The sequence below is a fragment of the Thalassophryne amazonica genome, chromosome 1 (assembly GCF_902500255.1).
Source record: "Thalassophryne amazonica chromosome 1, fThaAma1.1, whole genome shotgun sequence".
NCBI lineage: Eukaryota > Metazoa > Chordata > Actinopteri > Batrachoidiformes > Batrachoididae > Thalassophryne > Thalassophryne amazonica.
In genome coordinates this window covers 49,049,677-49,070,778 of record NC_047103.1, presented here as the reverse complement: position 1 = coordinate 49,070,778, position 21,102 = coordinate 49,049,677, and the positions used below count along the sequence as shown (strand labels likewise).

The 21,102-nt window shown below is 40.9% G+C and overlaps 1 protein-coding gene across 5 annotated transcripts in view; it reads left to right on the top strand.

Annotated features, from left to right (window-relative positions):
• Positions 1-35: 35 nt before the first annotated feature.
• Positions 36-21,102, top strand: part of LOC117509837 (suppressor of tumorigenicity 14 protein) — a 32,067-nt gene continuing 11,000 nt past the window's right edge. The window contains exons 1-17 of one of the 5 annotated variants that reach the window (XM_034169483.1): positions 36-658; positions 1,893-2,079; positions 2,190-2,314; positions 12,034-12,101; positions 12,246-12,442; positions 13,322-13,417; positions 14,348-14,567; positions 14,688-14,830; positions 14,986-15,083; positions 15,175-15,284; positions 16,004-16,137; positions 17,764-17,868; positions 18,187-18,297; positions 18,452-18,565; positions 18,690-18,809; positions 18,927-19,110; positions 20,606-20,877. In XM_034169483.1, coding sequence (XP_034025374.1) covers positions 527-658; positions 1,893-2,079; positions 2,190-2,314; positions 12,034-12,101; positions 12,246-12,442; positions 13,322-13,417; positions 14,348-14,567; positions 14,688-14,830; positions 14,986-15,083; positions 15,175-15,284; positions 16,004-16,137; positions 17,764-17,868; positions 18,187-18,297; positions 18,452-18,565; positions 18,690-18,809; positions 18,927-19,110; positions 20,606-20,877 — 2,416 coding nt within the window. In that variant the 5' untranslated portion in view covers positions 36-526. The other 4 variants (XM_034169487.1, XM_034169494.1, XM_034169492.1 and 1 more) reach the window with 4 other exon arrangements.

Here is a 21,102-nt window from a genome sequence, read left to right as displayed (position 1 = left end):
CAATTAGGTCTAAGGTTCCATTTATATGAAGCGTGCACAGGTTTTGTCAGGATTAAAGTGTGACTCAGACTGTTTGTGTTAATGTTAAAGTAAAAGTAAACCCATTTCCCTGTAGCAGTTTCATGATTAACATTATGAAGGATTTCAGCACAATAGAAAAGTTTAATCCAGAGTTGTAACTGCCGGGTCTGTCTGGCTTTGTGCCCCTGAGGAGCACCCAAATGGCTCAGACTTTTAAACCTAACACACGCCCCCCTCAGGCACTCTTTTGTCCCCCCAAGTTTAACTCCCGCATACACAGCGTCGACGTTTGCACACAATATTTGTCGCACTGATGGTTGTGTGGATTGTACTCTTTCATAGTGGTCTCATTGTGCCGCACTGCATTCTGGGGATGTGTGTGACACCTGCCTCCCAGGTAAAACGGGGAGGCAGTGAATGCCCACCGCATCCGAGCCATTCAGGTCATATTTCTGCGCTTTTTCGAAGCGAGCGATAACAGGGATTTCCTCTCTCCATCGTTTCTATGCCTGAGTTATTGTTGCGTATTGCCTCTCGAGCTGAACGGGACCGTGCCATGAGGACTCTCCCTAAAAGCAAAACTTGTGAAGTGTACTGTATCTCCGGTCATGAATACTCTGGCTGCTCCGCTGCTCAGGTAAGACAGCTGACTCTACTGTCTTTTCACCAGCCTGCTGCATGCATTAACGAAGCTGTAACAGTGAGACTTGCATCACTTACTGCTAGAACTCTTTTCTTAAAATATGCAGATGTTCTTTTATAAAAACCAGGAAAAAAACTTGTAATGATCACCCCTTATAGCTGTAGCTCATTTTAATTGCGAAATCCTTCTCTAAAGATATGTGGGTCTCGTCTTGATTGAGTGCTGACACCGTAGAGCCAAGCCGTGGGAACACAGACTCCTTTTGCCATGTTTTTCTGCTTCCCCGGGAGAGAATCCAGCAAAGCATTTACTTAAGCTTCAAAATGTTTAGGGAAACTGTCTTCTCTGCAGCATGGTGGCTTAGTGGTTAACACTGTTGCCTCACAGCAAGAAGGTCATGGGATCAATTCCCACCTGTGGCCTTTCTGTGTGGAGTTTGCATGTTCTCCCCATGTTTGTGTAGTTTCCCTCCAGGTTCCTCCCACATCCAAACACATGCAGGTTAGGTTGATTGGAAACTTTAAATTGTCCATTGGTGCAGGTGTGAATGTGTTTGTTTATCTATATGTGGCCCTGCGACAGACTGGCGTCCTGTCCAGGGTGTACCCCGCCTCACGCACTGACTGCTGGAATAGGCTCCAGCCCCCCTTGACCCTTAATTGGAGTAAGCGTCTGAAGATGAGTGAGTGAGTGAAACTGTCTTCTCGTATATAAACTGCATAGATTTTTGCAGAACTGCATGCAGGCAACATTTTCTTTAAGGGGATGATATTGTATGTCTCCTCCGTAAACTAATAGATGCCACTTGGTGTCTTAAAAACTGTTGTTTTCTTTTTTTAACCAAAATGATCAAATAAATTTAATAAATGCTGAGATGATGCATCTTAACACAGCAGTTTCATATTGCTTAGAAATGATCTGCTCCTGTTGCTTCAAATGGAAAGGAGCTCCTGCCTCAGTGGGCGTGTCCCAAAAAAAAACGAGTCCAAATATGGGCTTCCTTGACATATGTCACAGAAACCTTGATTGGCTGTTTCAGGCCTAAATGACTTACTTTCTATAATATCAGAGTAGATTTTACATGTATGAACATAGAAATGTGTATGTTTAAGTAAAACTTACCCACATTTAACTGCACAAGATGAAATAAATGTTTCTCCTCCCACACTAAAAATAATGGTTATGAAAAGTAAAAAGCAGGATGATCTGTGAGTGTTTGTCTCTGGAGGGGGGGGGGAAGCTGAAGGAGCCCAGCCTGTCACTGAGCCCCTGTGCGGCGCCTGATGCTCAGGTGGGCCACAGGTCAGATGGGGGCTTAGCTCCAACCTGTGGCTCCTGGAGGAGGTGGATGTTCGGCCTCCTGCCTTTCCTCCCCTTCACTGCTGCCGTTGCACTGACTCTTCACTATTTAACACGTGAGTAGAGTGTGAGAAACAGCTTGTCCAACATCCATCATGTCCACGGAAGGGCCCGTGACCTCTCTTTACATGTCTTTATTTTGACATGTCTTCCTCTGCCTCCCTAGCTCCGCCCTCCTCAGTGTTCTTCCTCGGTGGCAGTGTGGAGTTTCCAAACCTGAACTTCTCATCGGAGCTGACTAACTCCACCTCTTCGCAGTTCCGCCTGCAGGCTCAGGCTTTGAAGCATTATGTAAGTTGTCTGTGACTGGCTGAAGGACACTTTAGAGAGCTGCTTGACCTTCCCACTCTGGAAACCAGCTGATCTTACTGCTGTAACTTTGATATGGTTCACGAGTGCATTTGTGCTTCCAAAACACGACTGCCCTCTGTCTTATTTAGCTTTTCTCAACTTTTTTTTTCTAGACACCACTATACCCTGTCTCTTGTCTGTCTCTCTTTTCTGGTGTTAAATGTAAAGCTGAAATAGGAGTTGGGAACAGTGTGTGCATGCCGGCGCGTGAAAGTCCCAGAACCTCTGGGGACGGGGTCCTTTCAGGGTTGAGGACAAGCCCAGCATTTGTGAGCCCGGTTCGGCCCAGCCAGCAGAAGTGAGAGGAAGAGCAGTCCTTCAGTAAAAACATTGTCTGTGCAGCCCTCAGACAATCGGCCGCTCTGTGCGGCGTGCACTACAGAGAGCAGCAGAAGCTCGTATTGATGCCGCGGTTGATAGGGAGAGACAGAGCAGTAGGGCAGGCTGGGAAGAAAGAGGAAATGGTGATAGAAAGAGGTGTGGACAGGGGAAATTTGGGTTTTGGATCAAAGGGTAGGAGTCACTTCAACATACTTTGCAATTAAGGAGAAATGGTAACTTAAGAGGTGGAAATTTCTAAACATCCGCCGTGACCTAGTGTAATGTTCTGGTAAATAGCTATGTGGGTGACTTGGCGGTCTGGTTAAACGAGCGTAGTATCTGTGCAGCCATCTGTCCTTTGAAGAGCAACTGAACCCTGCTAAAAAACTATGTCCTCAAGGCCGGCAGGTAATGAAACAATAGAGCTCTGTGCTGCACAAAGCTTTTATTGAACTTACGAGGGCTGCCCGTAAAGTATAGGTCCTTTTTATTTTTTTCTAAAACTATATGGATTTTATTCATATGTTTTTACGTCAGACATGCTTGAACCCTCGTGCGCATGCGTGAGTTTTTCCACGCCTGTCGGTGACGTCATTCGCCTGTGAGCACTCCTTGTGGGAGGAGTCGTCCAGCCCCTCGTCGGAATTCCTTTGTCTGAGAAGTTGCTGAGAGACTGGCGCTTTGTTTGATCAAAATTTTTTCTAAACCTGTGAGACACATCGAAGTGGACATGGTTCGAAAAATTAAGCTGGTCTTCAGTGAAACTTTTAACAGCTGATGAGAGATTTTGAGGTGATTCTGTCGCTTTAAGGACTTTTCACGGTGCGAGACGTCGCGCAGCGCTCTCAGGCGGCGGCGTCAGCCTGTTTCAAGCTTAAAACCTCCACATTTCAGGCTTTATTGATCCAGGACGTCGTGAGAGAACAGAGAAGTTTCAGAAGAAGTCGGTTTCAGCATTTTATCCGGATATTCCACTGTTAAAGGAGATTTTTTTTTAATGAAAGACGTGCAGGCGGATTGCAGCGTCGGCTCGCAGCCGCCGCGACGCTCCGCCACAGGAAAAACACCTCTGTTGGAAGCCTTGAGGACAAGATGGAACATCTCCAGCTGATAAACAATTTCTCATATACTCACTCCACTGAAAGCCATCAAAAGCCGCCTGGATTTTACAAATGGTTATCAACACGGAGGTGTTTTTCCTGTGCAGCCGACGCGGCTGCACAAAAAAATCTCCTTTAGCAGTGGAATATCCGGATAAAATGCTGAAACCGACTTCTTCTGAAACTTCTCTGTTCTCTCACGACGTCCTGGATCAATAGAGCCTGAAATGTGGATGTTTTAAGCTTGAAACAGGCTGATGATGCCGCCTGAGAGCGCAGCGCGACGTCTTGCACCGTGAAAAGTCCTTAAAGCGACAGAATCACCTCAAAATCTCTCATCAGCTGTTAAAATTTTCACTGAAAACCAGCTTAATTTTTCGAACCATGTCCACTTCGATGTGTCTCACAGGTTTAGAAAAAATTTTGATCAAACAAAGCGCCAGTCTCTCAGCAACTTCTCAGACAAAGGAATTCCGACGAGGGGCTGGACGACTCCTCCCACAAGGAGTGCTCACAGGCGAATGACGTCACCGACAGGCATGGAAAAACTCACGCATGCGCACGAGGGTGCAAGCATGTCTGACGTAAAAACATATGAATGAAATCCATATAGTTTTTGAAAAAAATAAAAAGGACCTATACTTTACGGACAGCCCTCGTATGCTTTACATTCAAGCAGCTGGGATGTAGAACAGTGACCTCACCGCATCACTCTGTTTAAAGGGGTCATATTGTACAAAATCAGGTTATGTAGCTAATGTGTTTGAGGTTATGTGTTCTGTGGTGAACCTGAACGGGAGCAGCTGAAAGAAGAAGAAGAGACTTAGATGGTCTGTTAGTAAAATGAACTGCACAGCAAGCCATTCTGTGTAATAAAATTTGAAGAAAGGGCAAATAGATTGAGTCCACAGCAGTTAGCTGCCTCTGCTAGCAGCAACCACCACTGCTAGCAGGGCCCTGGACTCAGCACATTAGCCATCACTCAGTGACCACACCCTTCATTATTTATAGCTTTACACCTTACAATAACTTAAATGGACGAGTTGTATAAAAATAATTAAATTCAACATCTCAGTACGGCAGAAGAAAGAACTTGTGTTATGCACTCACACTACAAAATGCCCCCGTACTACTAACTAAAGAAGATGACTGGGAACCCATTAAGAAAGACTGTAAGTCTTTACTGAAGTTTGAAGTTAATGGTTGTCAGTTAACAATTTCAATCTGTATGTCAGATAGTTGGTAAAACGAGACATTGGCAACAAGTAAATGGCCCTTCTGTATGCAGGTATTAATGAGTATTTCATACGGAAAGACGAGCATACCCTGCCTCACGCCCTGTGACTGCTGGGATAGGCTCCAGACCCCCCGTGACCCTTAATTGGAATAAGCGGGTATAGAAAATGGATGGGTGGATCTATGGAACTTGAAATATATTTATTTGAAATATATTTATTAAAATGGGACAATGCATATTAATGAACATTATTACATGTAAATACAACCCCTGGCAAAATTTATGGAATCACCGGCCTCGGAGGATGTTCATTCAGTTGTTTAATTTTGTAGAAAAAAAGCAGATCACAGACATGACACAAAACTAAAGTCATTTCAAATGGCAACTTTCTGGCTTTAAGAAACACCATAAGAAATCAGGAAAAAAAATTGTGGCAGTCAGTAACGGTTACTTTTTTAGACCAAGCAGAGGGAAAAAAATATGGAATCACTCAATTCTGAGGAAAAAATTATGGAATCATGAAAAAAAAGAACGCTCCAACACATCACTAGTATTTTGTTGCACCACCTCTGGCTTTTATAACAGCTTGCAGTCTCTGAGGCATGGACTTAATGAGTGACAAACAGTACTCTTCATCAATCTGGCTCCAACTTTCTCTGATTGCTGTTGCCAGATCAGCTTTGCAGGTTGGAGCCTTGTCATGGACCATTTTCTTCAACTTCCACCAAAGATTTTCAATTGGATTAAGATCCGGACTATTTGCAGGCCATGACATTCACCCTACGTGTCTTTTTGCAAGGAATATTTTAACAGTTTTTGCTCTATGGCAAGATGCATTATCATCTTGAAAAATGATTTCATCATCCCCAAACATCCTTTCAATTGATGGGATAAGAAAAGTGTCCAAAATATCAACATAAACTTGTGCATTTATTGATGATGTAATGATAGCCATCTCCCCAGTGCCTTTACCTGACATGCAGCCCCATATCATCAATGACTGTGGAAATTTACATGTTCTCTTCAGGCAGTCATCTTTATAAATCTCACTGGAACGGCACCAAACAAAAGTTCCAGCATCATCACCTTGCCCAATGCAGATTCGAGATTCATCACTGAATAAGACTTTCATCCAGTCATCCACAGTCCACGATTGCTTTTCTTTAGCCCATTGTAACCTTGTTTTTTTCTGTTTAGGTGTTAATGATGGCTTTCGTTTAGATTTTCTGTATGTAAATCCCATTTCCTTTAGGCGGTTTCTTACAGTTCGGTCACAGACGTTGACTCCAGTTTCCTCCCATTCGTTCCTCATTTGTTTTGTTGTGCATTTTCAATTTTTGAGACATATTGCTTTAGGTTTTCTGTCTTGACGCTTTGATGTCTTCCTTGGTCTACCAGTATGTTTGCCTTTACAACAGCTGACTGTGAACAACCAACATCTTTTGCAACATTGCGTGATGATTTACCCTCTTTTAAGAGTTTGATAATCCTCTCCTTTGTTTCAATTGACATCTCTCGTGTTGGAGCCATGATTCATGTCAGTCCACTTGGTGCAACAGCTCTCCAAGGTGTGATCACTCCTTTTTAGATGCAGACTAACGAGCAGATCTGATTTGATGCAGGTGTTAGTTTTGGGGATGAAAATTTACAGGGTGATTCCATAATTTATTCCTCAGAATTGAGTGACTCCATATTTTTTTTCCCTCTGCTTGGTCTAAAAAAGTAACCGTTACTGACTGCCACAATTTTTTTCTTGATTTCTTATAGTGTTTCTTAAAGCCAGAAAGTTGCCATTTGAAATGACTTTAGTTTTGTGTCATGTCTGTGATCTGCTTTTTTTTCTACAAAATTAAACAACTGCATGAACATCCTCCGAGGCCGGTGATTCCATAATTTTTGCCAGGGGTTGTATGCCGGATTATAGCAGGCTGCTAATTTCCATCCGTAGTCCCAGTAACATAGAAATATACTAAGACCACACAACATACCAAAATAAATTAATCATGACAGAAACACACTTAAAACAGAATATATATATACAAATATTTACAATTCAAAATAGCAATAATTGATAGTTAATAAGCAGCCGACAGGTGGAGGAACCAAAAGAGTTTTATGATGGGTGTTGAGGTGCAAACGTACTGTACTAGTACTAATACTAAGTGCAAAGTGCTTCAGTGCCTGGTTGAATTGCACATTACAGTACCAGGTTATATTGCATGTTGCCCAATACACTCATTTTGCACATGCACAAGTGTAAATATTGCATAGGGTGTCATACACAAGTTTACTGTGTAAAGACTGTTTAATAACATAAAGTACACAAGGGCATTGTGTACATATATAACTGAAAAAAAAAAAAAAAAGAAACTCAAATGGTGCCTCCACAGTTGAATTGTTTTTAGGCTACAGACGGTTGCATGTCTGATTTGCCAGTAACCAAGTTTTCAATTGTCCTTTGAAAGTACTGAAAGTGGTGCTCTCCCTGATTGTGACTGGGAGGTTGTTCCAAGCTTGCCCACCTTTTATGGATAACACGTTCTGACCAAAGGTGGTCCTATTAGTAATCTCACGGTCACCTCTTGTACCATACCCTGTGAATCTTTTTATGTGTCTGAATTCTTTAACAGGAGTTGGTGCTGGTCCATGTAAACATTTATATATGAAGCAGGCATATTTGAATACCTTAAGATTTTCAAAGTCTAGAAACCTATCTTTTTCCAGAACCTTACAGTGATGATAAGAGTTAGATTGTCTATCATATATCTTAACTGCTCAGTTATACAGCTGCTCTATGGATTTTAATACAGAGGTGCTTGCAAATGCCCAGTTAGTGAAACAGTAGTCAATGTGTGAGAAAACCATGCAAAAGAGATACGTTTTGGCTGCATTAGTTGTTAGAGAGGGACGTATATGTTTAAAATTTAGTAAATTAAAATTTACTCTGTTTTTTGGCTTTTTTAATTTTTTTTTTTTTTTTTTGAAGGACAAGTTTGAGTCCAAGATAACTCTAAGATATTTAAATTGAGATACCGGCTTCAACTCCTCCCCGTCAAAAAACACATTGGACCTTCTAATGTCAGTGGGACGTTTGCTAAACATCATACATACTGTTTTTTTTTTTGTTGTTGTTTGTTTGTTTTCAACTGCAGGCAAGTGTCATTTAACCAGGGTTGTAAATTGTGTAACACATTCGTGAGTTTAGAGGCTATCTTTTACATTATTTCCATGAGTAAAAATGACCACATCATCCTCGTACATTTGTGCATTGAAATCTTTGCACACATTTGGTAAGTCATTAGGATTGATCCTTGTGGGACACTGACTGGGTTGTTAAGAAAAGGAGATTTAAAACCATTTACGGTGACACATTGTACTCTTTTTGTTAGATAAGATTCGAACCATTGTAATGATTCAGATGAGAAGTTGTAATATGTAAGTTTTTTCAGACGTTTTTGGTGGTCTACTGTGTTGAATGCCTTTCTAAGGTCAAGAAACACAGCACCCACATACAAGTTTTTATCCAGTATGTACTTAACCTTTTCTAAAAACACACAGATTGCTGACTCAGTGAAGTGATGGGGACGGAAGCCAAATTGCATTGGATGAAGTAGATTTGGTCCTCTATTCAAATGTTTGATCAGTAATTTGGAGACCCATTTTTCAATTATTTAAGAAATCACAGGAAGAATGCTGATTGGCCGTAGTAGAAAAGCTTGAATCTTCGACTGGACTGGGTTGCTTGACGCGAGGACATTTTGCTTCAAATCGCAGAAGCTTCCTCAGCTAAAATTCTTGCTCTGGTGGTCTGATTTCTGTCTTGACTCTTGTAGAGAAGTGATGGAGATTTATGAGTTGTTATCATTTATTTAATTAATCATTGCCTGCTTACATGATATTCAGTGTAATCAAAAGTAGTCTGAGTTAAGTTTCTGTTTCTTGTGAAATGAACTGTATCAACTATCTGTTATCTGTGTGATGTGGGAGTGAAACCAGCCACAAGACTGAAAGAATATGTGTCTTAGCTGACTTGTTAAAGGATTCTACATTTATTATTGTCTGAATTATATTCTTTTATACTTCATTTACTCATTTAATCATAATAATTATGTCCCCTTTCATATATGCTGCACTTAAGCTAAATGATTGCTCAGCCACAGTGATGAACTAAAGATTGCTTCAGGACTCTGTTGACATCGAAACTTAACTGCTTACTCCCTTCTTTCGGTGAAAGAAACGAGCATCTTTCACAGGAAACCGTAACTCACAAGCAACCGTTCACCCCTCCCTTCCCCAAACACAATGTACCCTGATGCTACATTATATTGTTTATGATTTTTTTCTTTTCTAATAAAAGAGCAAGCGCCGGAGGGGCGGCGGAGAGGAGCAGGAAAAAGCAAGGTTGGTCTTAGGTTTGTACGCTCTCTCCGAAGCTTCTCCCCTTTGCGCAAAGCTCACAAAAGAGATCTCTGTCTAATGTTGTCTCTTTTTATGTGATTGTGCTTTGAGAAACTGTGTTTTGCAGGATACGATCTCAGGCACAGTTTAAGTGCTAGGTCCAGTTAGGGCAACGGACCTGACAAGAATAATAATCAAGAAGTCACAAAAGCTGGAGTTTTAAACCTGACCAGACCCCTCCTACCGAGAGGCAGACTGCTATAGGCCAGTGACTAAACAATAGCTCTAATTAGCACCTATTGTGCTCTAGTTAGCACCCTCCTAATGACAGGGCAGCTGTCCCTCCTAATGATGGGAGGGACCCTCTCCTGATGGCTCCCTTGACGACTCTGCTGATGACGTGAATGACTCATTACCATGAACAAAAGACTGAAACTGCTTTGACCTGAGTACCCCATTGTAAACAGGGGATAAAGCGTGTCTCAGACCCCCTCCCCGGTTAAGGCTGGGTTTCAAACGTTTCACAAAGAATGCCTCCTTGACCCCTCTCTCAAACCATTTCTTCTGTCTGGCTAATATTTTAACTTCCTTGTCCTCAAACGTGTGGTTAGTGTCTTTAAGGTGGAGATGAACTGCAGACTGAGGTCCACTGGCGCCCTCTCTGCGGTGCTGGTATAGCCTTTTGTGTAAAGGTTGCTTAGTCTCACCTACATAGTGTTCGTTACAGTTTTCCTGACATCTGATAGAATACACTACATTGCTCTGTTTGTAACTAGGGATCCTGTCCTTAGGGTGAACTAATTTCTGTCTCAAGGTGTTAACCGGTTTAAAGTAAACTGGGATTTTGTGCTGTCTGAAGATCCTCTGTAGTTTTTCCCCTACTCCTGCTAAATAAGGGAGAGACACTCCCCTTCTTCTTGTCTCCTGTCTATCTGGTCTCTTTGTTCTCTGGGATTGGCCGGTTGGCTGATTGGCCGGTAATTAACCACCGATATTCCCAGATTTAAAGATGGGCGTTACTGTGGCTAATTTCCAGGATGATGGTACTTCCTTTGAGATTGACTGATTAACAAGAATAATAATTGGTTTTATCAGTGCATTAGAATATGTTTTTAGGAAGTCGGTGTCTAAATCAGATATATCCTTGGCCTTTGAGCACTTCAAAGCAGAAATAATGTTCTTTACCTCTGGTTTAGTAATCAGCTCTAGTCTAAAAACAGGACAGTCATTTAAAATGTATCTTGGCAGAACAACAGAGGGGGCATAAAGCTTTTTTATATCTTGCATACTGTTTAGGAAGTATTCATTAAACGTTTGGGCCAATACTGTCGGGTCCTTAACCAGGATATCATTATTTTTCAGTTCAAGCAGGGGCACACTGTACTTGTGCCCCTGCTTGTTATCTTTCCCTAGCAATTTGTTTAATAGTTGCCAAACGTTTCTGCCATTCCCTTTGGCCCCTTCAATGGTATTTATAAAAAAAAAACTAGCCTTAGCCTTTCTTAACAGTTGTATTGCCTTGTTGCGAGTATGACTAAATCTCTGTCGACAGGCAGCCCAGACTTGAGACTTTAAGTAAAAAGTCTCTTTTTTTAATCGAAGTCCTACAACTGAAGTCTAATCATGGGAGATGACATGTGGTTTTTTTTGTTGTTTTTTTTTTTGCTCTCTTTTGCCCCCTTCTGCTAAAGGCGGATTTTATCTCAGAAATCATATTAAGAAACGTCCTGCAGTTATCCTCTGTATTTTTTGAGGAGAGGATTTCTTGCCAAGTTGTCTTTTTAATTTCATCCTCAAAGCGCTGCTGCATGTTTTTTGGGATGTGATCATAGAGAGAGGAAACATTATTAGAAATGTACAGAGAGCGATTTTTACTTAGTTTCCTGGAGAACATAATTAGGTTATGGGCTGAAAGACCAGTTAATATATTATAAATTTTGTTAATTTTATCTGTTTTGTGTGTAAATAAAAGATAAATTCTAGTTTGTGAACTGTTAGACACTCTAGTAGGGTTTTCAATAAGTTGGGTAAAATTGTGAGTATCCATAATTTGTTTGAGGTTCTTCCTACTTTGTTTGTCAACCCTAATTTATGTTGAAGTCACCTACAATTATTATCTCTTTATTAGAGTCATGTGAGTTTAGCAAGAGCTTTAACTGGTCATAGAAGTCGACCTTAGCAAAAGGTGGGCGATAGAGGCAAATCAGAGAGAACATTTCCTTAGAAAATTCTCAAGTGGCCATTAAAGGAACTGCAGGTTGTGGCACCTTCACTTTGGCTTAATTTTTCAGCATGGGAGGTTGCCTCTTGTGTGCAACACATCCATCCACACATCTGTGGGAGAGAGATGGAGATACAGCCTCCACACAGGGAGAGCAGGCATGGTCAACAGCAGGTCCTTATATTTGAAACAAGCACAAAAACAGGTGCTTTCATAGAGAACTGAAATTAGCTGTTTTTCCCCAAGGCTTCACCTTGGTGTCAGTCATATTTTTTTAATGACAAAGTCAATGTTTTTTAACCAGTATGAACTTTCTGAACTGTGTAAAGTATGGCCCCTTTAACCCCATTTTTTTCTCCTTTCTTCTACCTTGACCAAACAGTTTTCAGAACTGTATGATTCCTCTCCATGGAGCTCTTACTACCTGTGCTCAGGTATTACTGCATTCAGGTGTGTTACACTAAAGCACAGCCTACATATAAAGCAAAATTCATTCTTTGTGCATGACTTGAAGAAACCCCTGTAATGCTCAGCTGTGTTTCCCTGCTGTCAGCATTATAAGAATAGAAGCTTTGTAAACCTTTTGTGTGACAGTGAAGGAGTGAAAGGGCTCAATGTCTTCTACTGGAGCAAATTCTCTGCTCCAGACGATGTTGCCATGGTAATCTGGAGGTCCAGCCCGGACAGACTGCAACGCATAATACCCAGCAGCAACAAGTTACTGCTGCGTGACGTCCGCAATGAGCAGCATTACTACATGGGGCAAGATGATGACATGCTTCACCTACTAGGTTTGGGGCTGCCACTACTGTGTGCACACATGCATGCTCCGTGACCAGAAAAATGGGCACATTTGCTCACTGAAATCCATTCTAACCTGCATTCTTACAAAATATATAATAATTAAAGTTGTTGTTCACATTATGTCAGAGATGTGTTAATTCAGATCAGTTCTAAGTTTGTAATGTGCAAATATTGTATCATGTATCAGATAGTTTTGCTCCTTGCCATGTGCAAGTGAGATGGACAAATTTTTAAAATGTCTATAAATATACAGCACTGTGCATAATAAGCAAAATGTGTTGGCACTTTTCATATATAAAAATAGCTCATTTTTAGATGAAAAAAAAAAATATTTTCCCTTCAATTCTTTAAAAATAAAATAGGGTGTTTAATTGATTGTGTGATCATCAGCAAATGTATCTCTGTTGATGTACCTTTTTGTCATTTTGTCATTTTGAATTTGACACATTGACGAAGGGAGAAAAACTATGAAATATTACATCTCTGTCAAAATTATAGGGTGCCTATAATCTCTGTACATCTGTATATATCATTGTCCAAGTTCACTTTTAAAATGTACCATAAATCTGAGTGATCATACACACAGCTGAAACAGCACTTGAAAACAAAACATTTAGATGAATTATTTTGATACTGTGCTTTATTGTACTGTGCATATGTTTTCTGGCCATTGAATGCAAACCACACACATCTGTGCAGTTGATGAAAGTTTATTCCACAATTACTGTACACGCTGTAAGCTGAAACTATATTAAAATGAACATTTAAAGGCTTTTGAAAATGTGTTATTAATATTGGTAGTTATTATTCAACATACATATTTGTGTTGCGAGCATTGTGAGCCTTTCTCTTGTTGTTTTGTTTAGGTTTGGATCCACCTGACTTTGACTCAGAAGACAAAACAGGCAAGGTTAAGAATCCAAATAGCATCCAGAGTGGGAAGTGGCAGCTCGGCTTCCAAGGTGAGAAGAGTGACCTTCTGAGTAAACGCCAAAAAATCCATCAGCAGATTTCTCCAACATATGTCAAGGAAGTTCCTATGGATGTGTTTCAGGCCTAAATGTTACTTTTAGAACACAGAACAAACGTTTCAGATGCTTTTTGTTTCATCCTAATGATTCTGGCTTTCTACTTTTGCAGTACTCATACAGTGAATTTAGAATCAGGTCCCAAGTCTCAGGTCTGGGAACGATGCACTGGTGTCATGCACTGTCACATCCACCACATCAAGGATCCACCTTTGGCCCCACACAACAGCCATCCAGACAGATCTCTTGAAAGTAGCCATCTATCAGCCACAGCCAAGTGAAATGTGGGCACTCGCTTGGACTTTTCCAGTTGCTGTTGCCCTCAACACTAGGTGCCAAGCACGCACATGAACAACTTTAATTTGACCAAGTCATTCAAGCAACATCCAGTGATAGAGACCGAGCACCAAATGCAGGTGTCACGTTAGGTCACTGGTTAGCATCCTTACAGTAAGACAGGAAGCACCAGAATTTGGACCGTCATTCTCCTGCAAAGATATCTTCATTGCCAAACTGGGTGTTCATCTTGATCTGGACAATGGAAAACCCAGACATTCAGATTCACCTTGACTCCTCGGAATCTAAAGTGGTTTAATAAAGGCATTCTTTAATTCATTAAGTATCGCAACATTGTCCACAAAATCAATATCGGTAAACATTTCCTCCCCAACAAAGGCAGCTAAGATGCTGGTTTTCTTAACCTGACCCAACACCCATCCAAATTTACATTCACCTATTCTTAATATCAGAATGTTCCCTCTTTGACCCAGTTTGCATTTCAGCAGCCAAGCAAAACCTAAAAGGTGCACAATGTTGAACATGTTGTACTTCACTTGTAATGTAACTGACACTTCCTCTGCCTAGCTATGTCCTTTGACCTCTACGCCAAATATGGCAACAACCGCACCCTGAGCCTTGTGAGTCCCAAGAAGCCATACTACCAGTGGCGTCTGCGCGTGCCCTCGGGTCATGTGGTGCAACTTGTCATCCTCACCCTTCATGGTGCCACGCCTGGAAGCTGCACCGCCCACAAACTCTCCGCCTATGACTTCTTACTTCCTTTACAGAACAAGATAATTGCCAGGTAACTGAAAAGCAAATATCTTTGAGTTTTGCACATGAGTTGTTTTCCTGATTCTCTTATTTAAAGATAGTTTTGTTGATGTATTGTGTGTGTGCACGCCCTGGTGGCTGTGTGTCTCAGGTGGTGTGGGCTCCCTGTTTTGGGTTCATCACCTGTCATGAAGCTGATGTCTTCTGGGAATGTGATGCTGGTCACCTTCTCTTTCAGCAGACAGCGGGACGGAGCAATCTTCAAAGCTTATTTCCAGGCCATCCCAAAAGCAGGTTTTTTTTCAGCCCTTGCCATCAGAGAAAGCTGTTTGTGTGACATGCTCGTATTAGTACCTCTGAGCAATCACAAATTGTATTACCAGTGATTAACAGAGCAAAGTTGATTTGGTGTTTTTGAATGTTTATCTGTGTCACCCTCTCCCCTACAGCTTGTGAAGGCTCACTTTCCTTATGGAATGGCTCCCTTTCTTCACCTTATTACCCCTCCTACTACCCTCCTAATATCGACTGCACCTGGACACTGCGGGTGAGTCTGATATGTGTTAGAGAAAGAGGTCAGCATAAGAGACGAGTGGATCCTTAATTTTCCAGCTGGCCTGCTGTTTTTTGTTTATCAGGCACCATTACCAGGATATCTGATCTATATTACGATTGTAATGTTGGACATTGAAGACGCCTCGTCATCAGATGGCTGTGAAAAAGACTGGCTGGACATCGGAGGAGTCAAGTGAGTCATGAAAGTTGATTTAGTTTTTTGATAGCTAGGTGGTTTCAATTTGCAGATTTGACCAGAAAAGAAAATGCATCATCACAGCTTATAGTGGAGTGGAAAAGAGAAGGATTTTCATTCAAGAAAATGGATCACATTTAGCCTTGACTCTCCCATGTGCCTTCTGGCAAACTATAACTGAAATTGCTTGTGTTCTTTTTAAGAGAATCATTTTCCCCCCACTGTACCATGAAGCTGTATAATTGCTGAACATTTACAGACACAGAAGCCTGTACAGTAACTCCATCAGAATTGTCTTGGCGGTTTACCTCACTAGTCTCCATCTTGAAAGCTCACTCAGTTTTTGAGAACTGCCTACTCCAGATAGATTTACCATTAACTGCCAAAGTATTCGTCTTTCTTAATGATGATTACTGGAAATTGAATCCAAGACATATTCAGTGACTTGGAAATGTTCGTGTAGCCATCCCCTTTGTCTAAAGAAAACTACATGTACATTTAAAGAGTAAACACAGTTGTTTGACAATAAATGGCTTCACCCAACCAATAGCTATGAGTGAGAAAAACATTTTGTGTTATCATTCATATTCTCTGAAAAATGGCCAAAAAAAAAAAACATTCTGCCAGGGTATGTACACTTTTGAGCACAACTGTATGCTTTATTGTGTAACAAAAAAAAAGAAGAAGAAGAAAACAAATGTTGCTGATTTTTCTAGACTGTGTAACCCTGTGTTGGACACCAGCAAAAAACGAGTCTACTCATCTCCTCTCTCCATCCACTTCCACTCTGATGAATCTCTCACTCACAATGGCTTCTACCTGCTCTACCGAGCTTTCTCTCCAGAGGGCAGTAAGTACAGATCTTTTGCTTTCATTCCAAAGCAGCAGCTTTTGTTAGAAAGCAGCAAGTGTCTCACAACACGATCTCTCTGATCACTGATGCTGAGCATGCTTTGACAAAACCACACGAGTGTGTCATTCATGGTGTGCATATGTTAGATTTGGGCATCATTAGGCCAGAGAATCTGTGCATGTCTGATGAGGGGCTGATCCCCATGTCCAACAGATTTTGCCTTTCAGGTGATTTAAGCATTTTGAAACATTTAGTTTTTTCTACACTGACGGGACGGCACACTGGCTTAGTGGTTAGCACTGTTGCCTCACGGCATAAAGGTCTTGGGATCACTTCCTGCCTGGTACTTTTTGTTGTGGAGTTTGCATGTTCTTTCTGTCTTTGCGTGGGTTCTCTCTGGGTGCTCCCCGGGTTCCTCCCACTTCCAAAGACATCCAGCCCCCCCACCCACCCACCCACCCTCTCCCCCGTGACCCTTAATTGGAGTAAGCAAGTATAGAAAATGAATGAATGAATACATATCATCTCAAGGAATCAATACTGTCCACTGGATGTCACATTGTAGTGTTTTGAGCATTGTGAAATAGTGGTTTATAATTAGGGAATAACCCTGTTGTGTCTGATGTTTTGCGGACGTTAATGGTGGATTTTACGGGCGCAAATAAAGCGGATATTCACAACTGTAATCTGGCATTAACATCAGCAAATCATCAGACACATGGGGGGTTATTCCCATTCAAATCCATTTCCATTGTTTGCACGGTTTATTTTTCTGTAAGTAATTTGGTCGGCGAAGCTTAACATAGCAACAGCGTTTTCATGCCAAACTGGAAATTCTGTGAGCAGACCATTGAGCAGATTTCTCCATCGCGTCGACGGCATTGAGTAATTCGTATGAGAATCCACATCAATACTTTTGTATGATAGATTAAATTCACCCATTTCTGCATCTTAGTCACTCTGCCAGTTTTTCTCGCTCTCAGCTGACAACGCCATTATTGACATCTGCATGGCAACACGGTCAGAGCGCAGAGTAAAACATCAAATATGAAACGGTTGACTATTTTGCCACGTCAACACAATATTTTATGGTCTGAAATCTCAGACGATTAACCAATCAGATTTGCGGAAAAAATGTAATTGGATTAGAATAATGGTTCTCTAGCAATTTTAACTATGGTAAATGGACTGCATTTATATAACTTTGTCTGGAAACCAAAATTTTCTCATGCAGTTGTTTCATTTAGCATTTGAAGCCTTTTGAAATGTGAAATATTCCCTGATCATTTTTTTAACTGACAGTGTTGAGCGTTTCAAAACAAACCACTTTCTGAAACCAAGAGAGTAATTAATTCCTTTGCTGTTTGAGTGTTTCACAAAAGAAATCATTTCCAAAAGGACTTGTTTTGTTTAATGTTTCAAACTTTTCAAAATGGGAAATCATTTTCTGAAGGAAGTGGTCCATTTAGCTCACATTATTAAAAAGCTTGGTTTTTAATATTCCATGAAACCCAAAAATTTGCTTATCGCCTCATGTTGGCTTGCATTTCAAAATGTAAGTTGGAATTTAAGTACAAAGTCATAGAATGTCAATGAGTGAATTTGTTCTCTGTCGATTTCTAGCCTGTCCTCGCCAGTTTCGCTGCGGAGATGGACGCTGTATCCCTCTGAGGAAGGTGTGTGATGGCGTTAAAGACTGCTCAGATGGACGGGATGAGGCTAAATGCTGTAAGTTTTTGATATGAATTTATTTATTTATTTATTTTTGGTTAATATTATTGTTATTTTGTTATAATGTTATATTGGTTTGTTTATTGTTTTTGTTAAATTGTTATATTATTAACACGTGTGCCAAATAAATAAACTCATTCATTCAAGTTTGTAACGTGTTGCAGAGACATGCATGTTTCCTGAAAATGTCACCAGAAGACAGACTGAGATTTTTGTAATATTGATGATATGATATTAATATATTTTGAGTACAGAAGATTATACACATTTGTGCAAGTTTTTGTTTTTCTGTGCACGTATGTGTGAACTGTGTAGCGTCCTGCAGGCCAGGAGAAGTGTTGTGTGGGAACGGCCAGTGTAAGCCGCACGCCAGCCAGTGTGTGAGCCAGGGCTCCTGTAGAGACAGCAGCGAAGAGGGCACCTGTGGTGAGTGCACATACTGCTGATATCATGCACGTAGACATAAACTACCAGTCACAAGTTTGGACACACTTTCTCATTCAGTGGGAAGGTGTGTCCAAACTTTTGATTGCACACATTAAGCTTATGCGTCGCTGGCTTTATTCTGTTGTGTTTTCAGGAGGTAAATGTTACCACGTGTGTTCCAACAAGGTGTGTCTGCCAAAATCAGCAGTGTGTGACGGCGTCATAGATTGCAAAGACCGCAGTGACGAACTCAACTGTACCAGAGCGTGTGAGTTTTTGTTGCAACACCTTTAGTCAAAGCATGTCATGGACTTGGGGCGTGTAATCTTTAGTTTAATGCTATAACTGGAGAAGGCCATTTTTAGATTGAATGTCCTTTTAATTTTTGTTAGATTATAAAGGCTGCTCATCATCTTCCTACAAATGTGCCAATGGTAAGTGTGTGAACAAAGTGAACCCTGAGTGTGACGGAGTCAAAGACTGCTCTGATGGTTCTGATGAACTGCGTTGTGGTGAGGACTCAACCCTTTTTTTGTAAACTGTACAGTATCTTCCCATGAATCTGAATTTAAAAACATAACAAAGAATAAATCATCATTTTTGTCTTTCCCTGAATCCTTGTCCATCAGGCTGTGGCACCAGGCCCAGGAAACGAACTAAGATAGTTGGTGGGTCTGATGCCGGAGCAGGATCATGGCCTTGGCAGGTCAGCCTTCAGATTGAGCGCTACGGTCACGTTTGTGGAGGCACATTGGTTTCCAACCGCTGGCTCATCTCTGCAGCACACTGCTTCCAGGACTCTGACACTATTAAGTGAGACCAGTAAATTATTAGTGTTTGAAATAATCAAAAATAGCCCATATTGCATTGTTAGTTGCACTCGTTCATTCTCATTATATACATTGAATTTATATTCACTTGATTGATTTTAAATTGTTTGCTTCAGATTGTTCTTGTTATTCTTATTGTATGTTATGATGTGTGTGTGTGTGTGTATGGCTTCAATCACAGAGTAACTGGGGAGAGCTGACATTTGCTGTTTGGTATGCTTATGTATTTTGGGTCAAGGATGAACACTGCGAAAACGGAAAGTTGATATGATAAATATCTTTGGAGAAATTAGGGATATTAGGTAACAACAGTGAACAGTGGTCTGTGAGCAAAGGTAAAAAGTGACGCAAATTAATGGTTGAGCTAATAGGATCAATAATTGAATAGTTTTGACCATGCTGAATACTTGGTCTCCAAAGTAAAGGTCATACAAGGTTAACATCCATTGAAGTCTATGACATATGTTACCCCATAACGTGATAATTAAGCTTGACAGTGTGGACTATTCTCTTTTTAAACCCTATGAGTTCAAACAGTAATTTGCACAACCTTTTACCAAAATTGGCGCAACTTTTAACTTTTGACCCCAGTACAAACTGAATTTGGTCTTTGCCACCATTTATGCTGGTTTTACCTCATAACTCCGTAACATTCAGTCTTAGATACTTCAGACAACCTTTTTGGAATTTTTATGGTCAGACAAATAAGGTGGTATTCTTTTCAACATGATTGGAACATTATTAAATGTTGACCCCTGTGTAATCCTTCAGTGACCTCTACCTGACATCATACAGTTTTGTACAGGCCGTGGTACACTGAGGCTGGGTTGTAAGTATTGTTTAGTCCCGTTAAGTGGTACAGATTAGGCCAAAATTGGCTTTGATCTCAGGGGCTAGTATATATGACCAGTTTTTGTTTTAGTTTCACTTTTCTTTATATTGGATTAGTTTTCGAGCCCGTTAGCTTTACGTTGTGTTAGCTTGGTATTACATTAATTTTATGTTCACTTACCTTCATAATCCATGATCCAGACAGATTTATTTTAGTCTTATGGGTAGTGTGGTGGTGCAATGGTTAACACTGTTGCCTGACAGGAAGAAGTGGTTTTGTTCCACCAAATTTCATTCCTTTCTGTGCAGTGTTTGCATGTTTTGCCATGCTTGACTTCCTCTAGCCACTTCTGTTTCATCGTGCCAACCAAACGTTTATGTTAGGGTTATTAACCAGCAAATGAGTGGCAGGACACGCTAGTCAATATAAAAACATTCATTTAGTTTGAAACCACATGAGGGTTCCAAATGGTGTGTTGCTAACTGGGGGACATCCCCATCAGAATGTAGGACTGCCCAACTGTGTGCAAATTTATTTACTGATTTGATATACGCTGGATTAAAAATGATTTTAATTGTCACTGCTGTTATCAATAACTTCCATGTATTTAAGTTGTATTATTTGTTATGTTGATGTGTGTCTGCAGATACTCTGACACTCGTTCATGGAGGGCCTACATGGGAATCCGTGTCATGACCTCCACCAATAACGGAGCAGCAACCAGACAAATCCGTCAGATTGTCCTCCACCCGCGATACGACCAGTTCACCTCTGACTATGACATCGCCCTCCTGGAGCTCAGCACACCCATCTTTTTCAACGAGCTGGTGCAGCCCGTGTGCATGCCCGCCCCCTCACATGCCTTCATCACAGGGACCAACTGCTTCGTCACAGGTTGGGGGGTCCTCATGGAGGATGGTAAGAACTCCTCAAATTTAGCCAATTAAAGCAAAATGTATGTTTCAAAAACAACATCACCCTGTGTGGAGTGTATTGTAAATTGATCTGTTAGTGTAGAATGCCAAAATAATTGATCTGATAACTTAAAATTTTACTTCAATATCACTCCTCCTCTGTGATGAACTGGATGTGGACTTTATGATTGTTATATTCCCCCCAAACTGTTAAAAATTAGACTTTCAT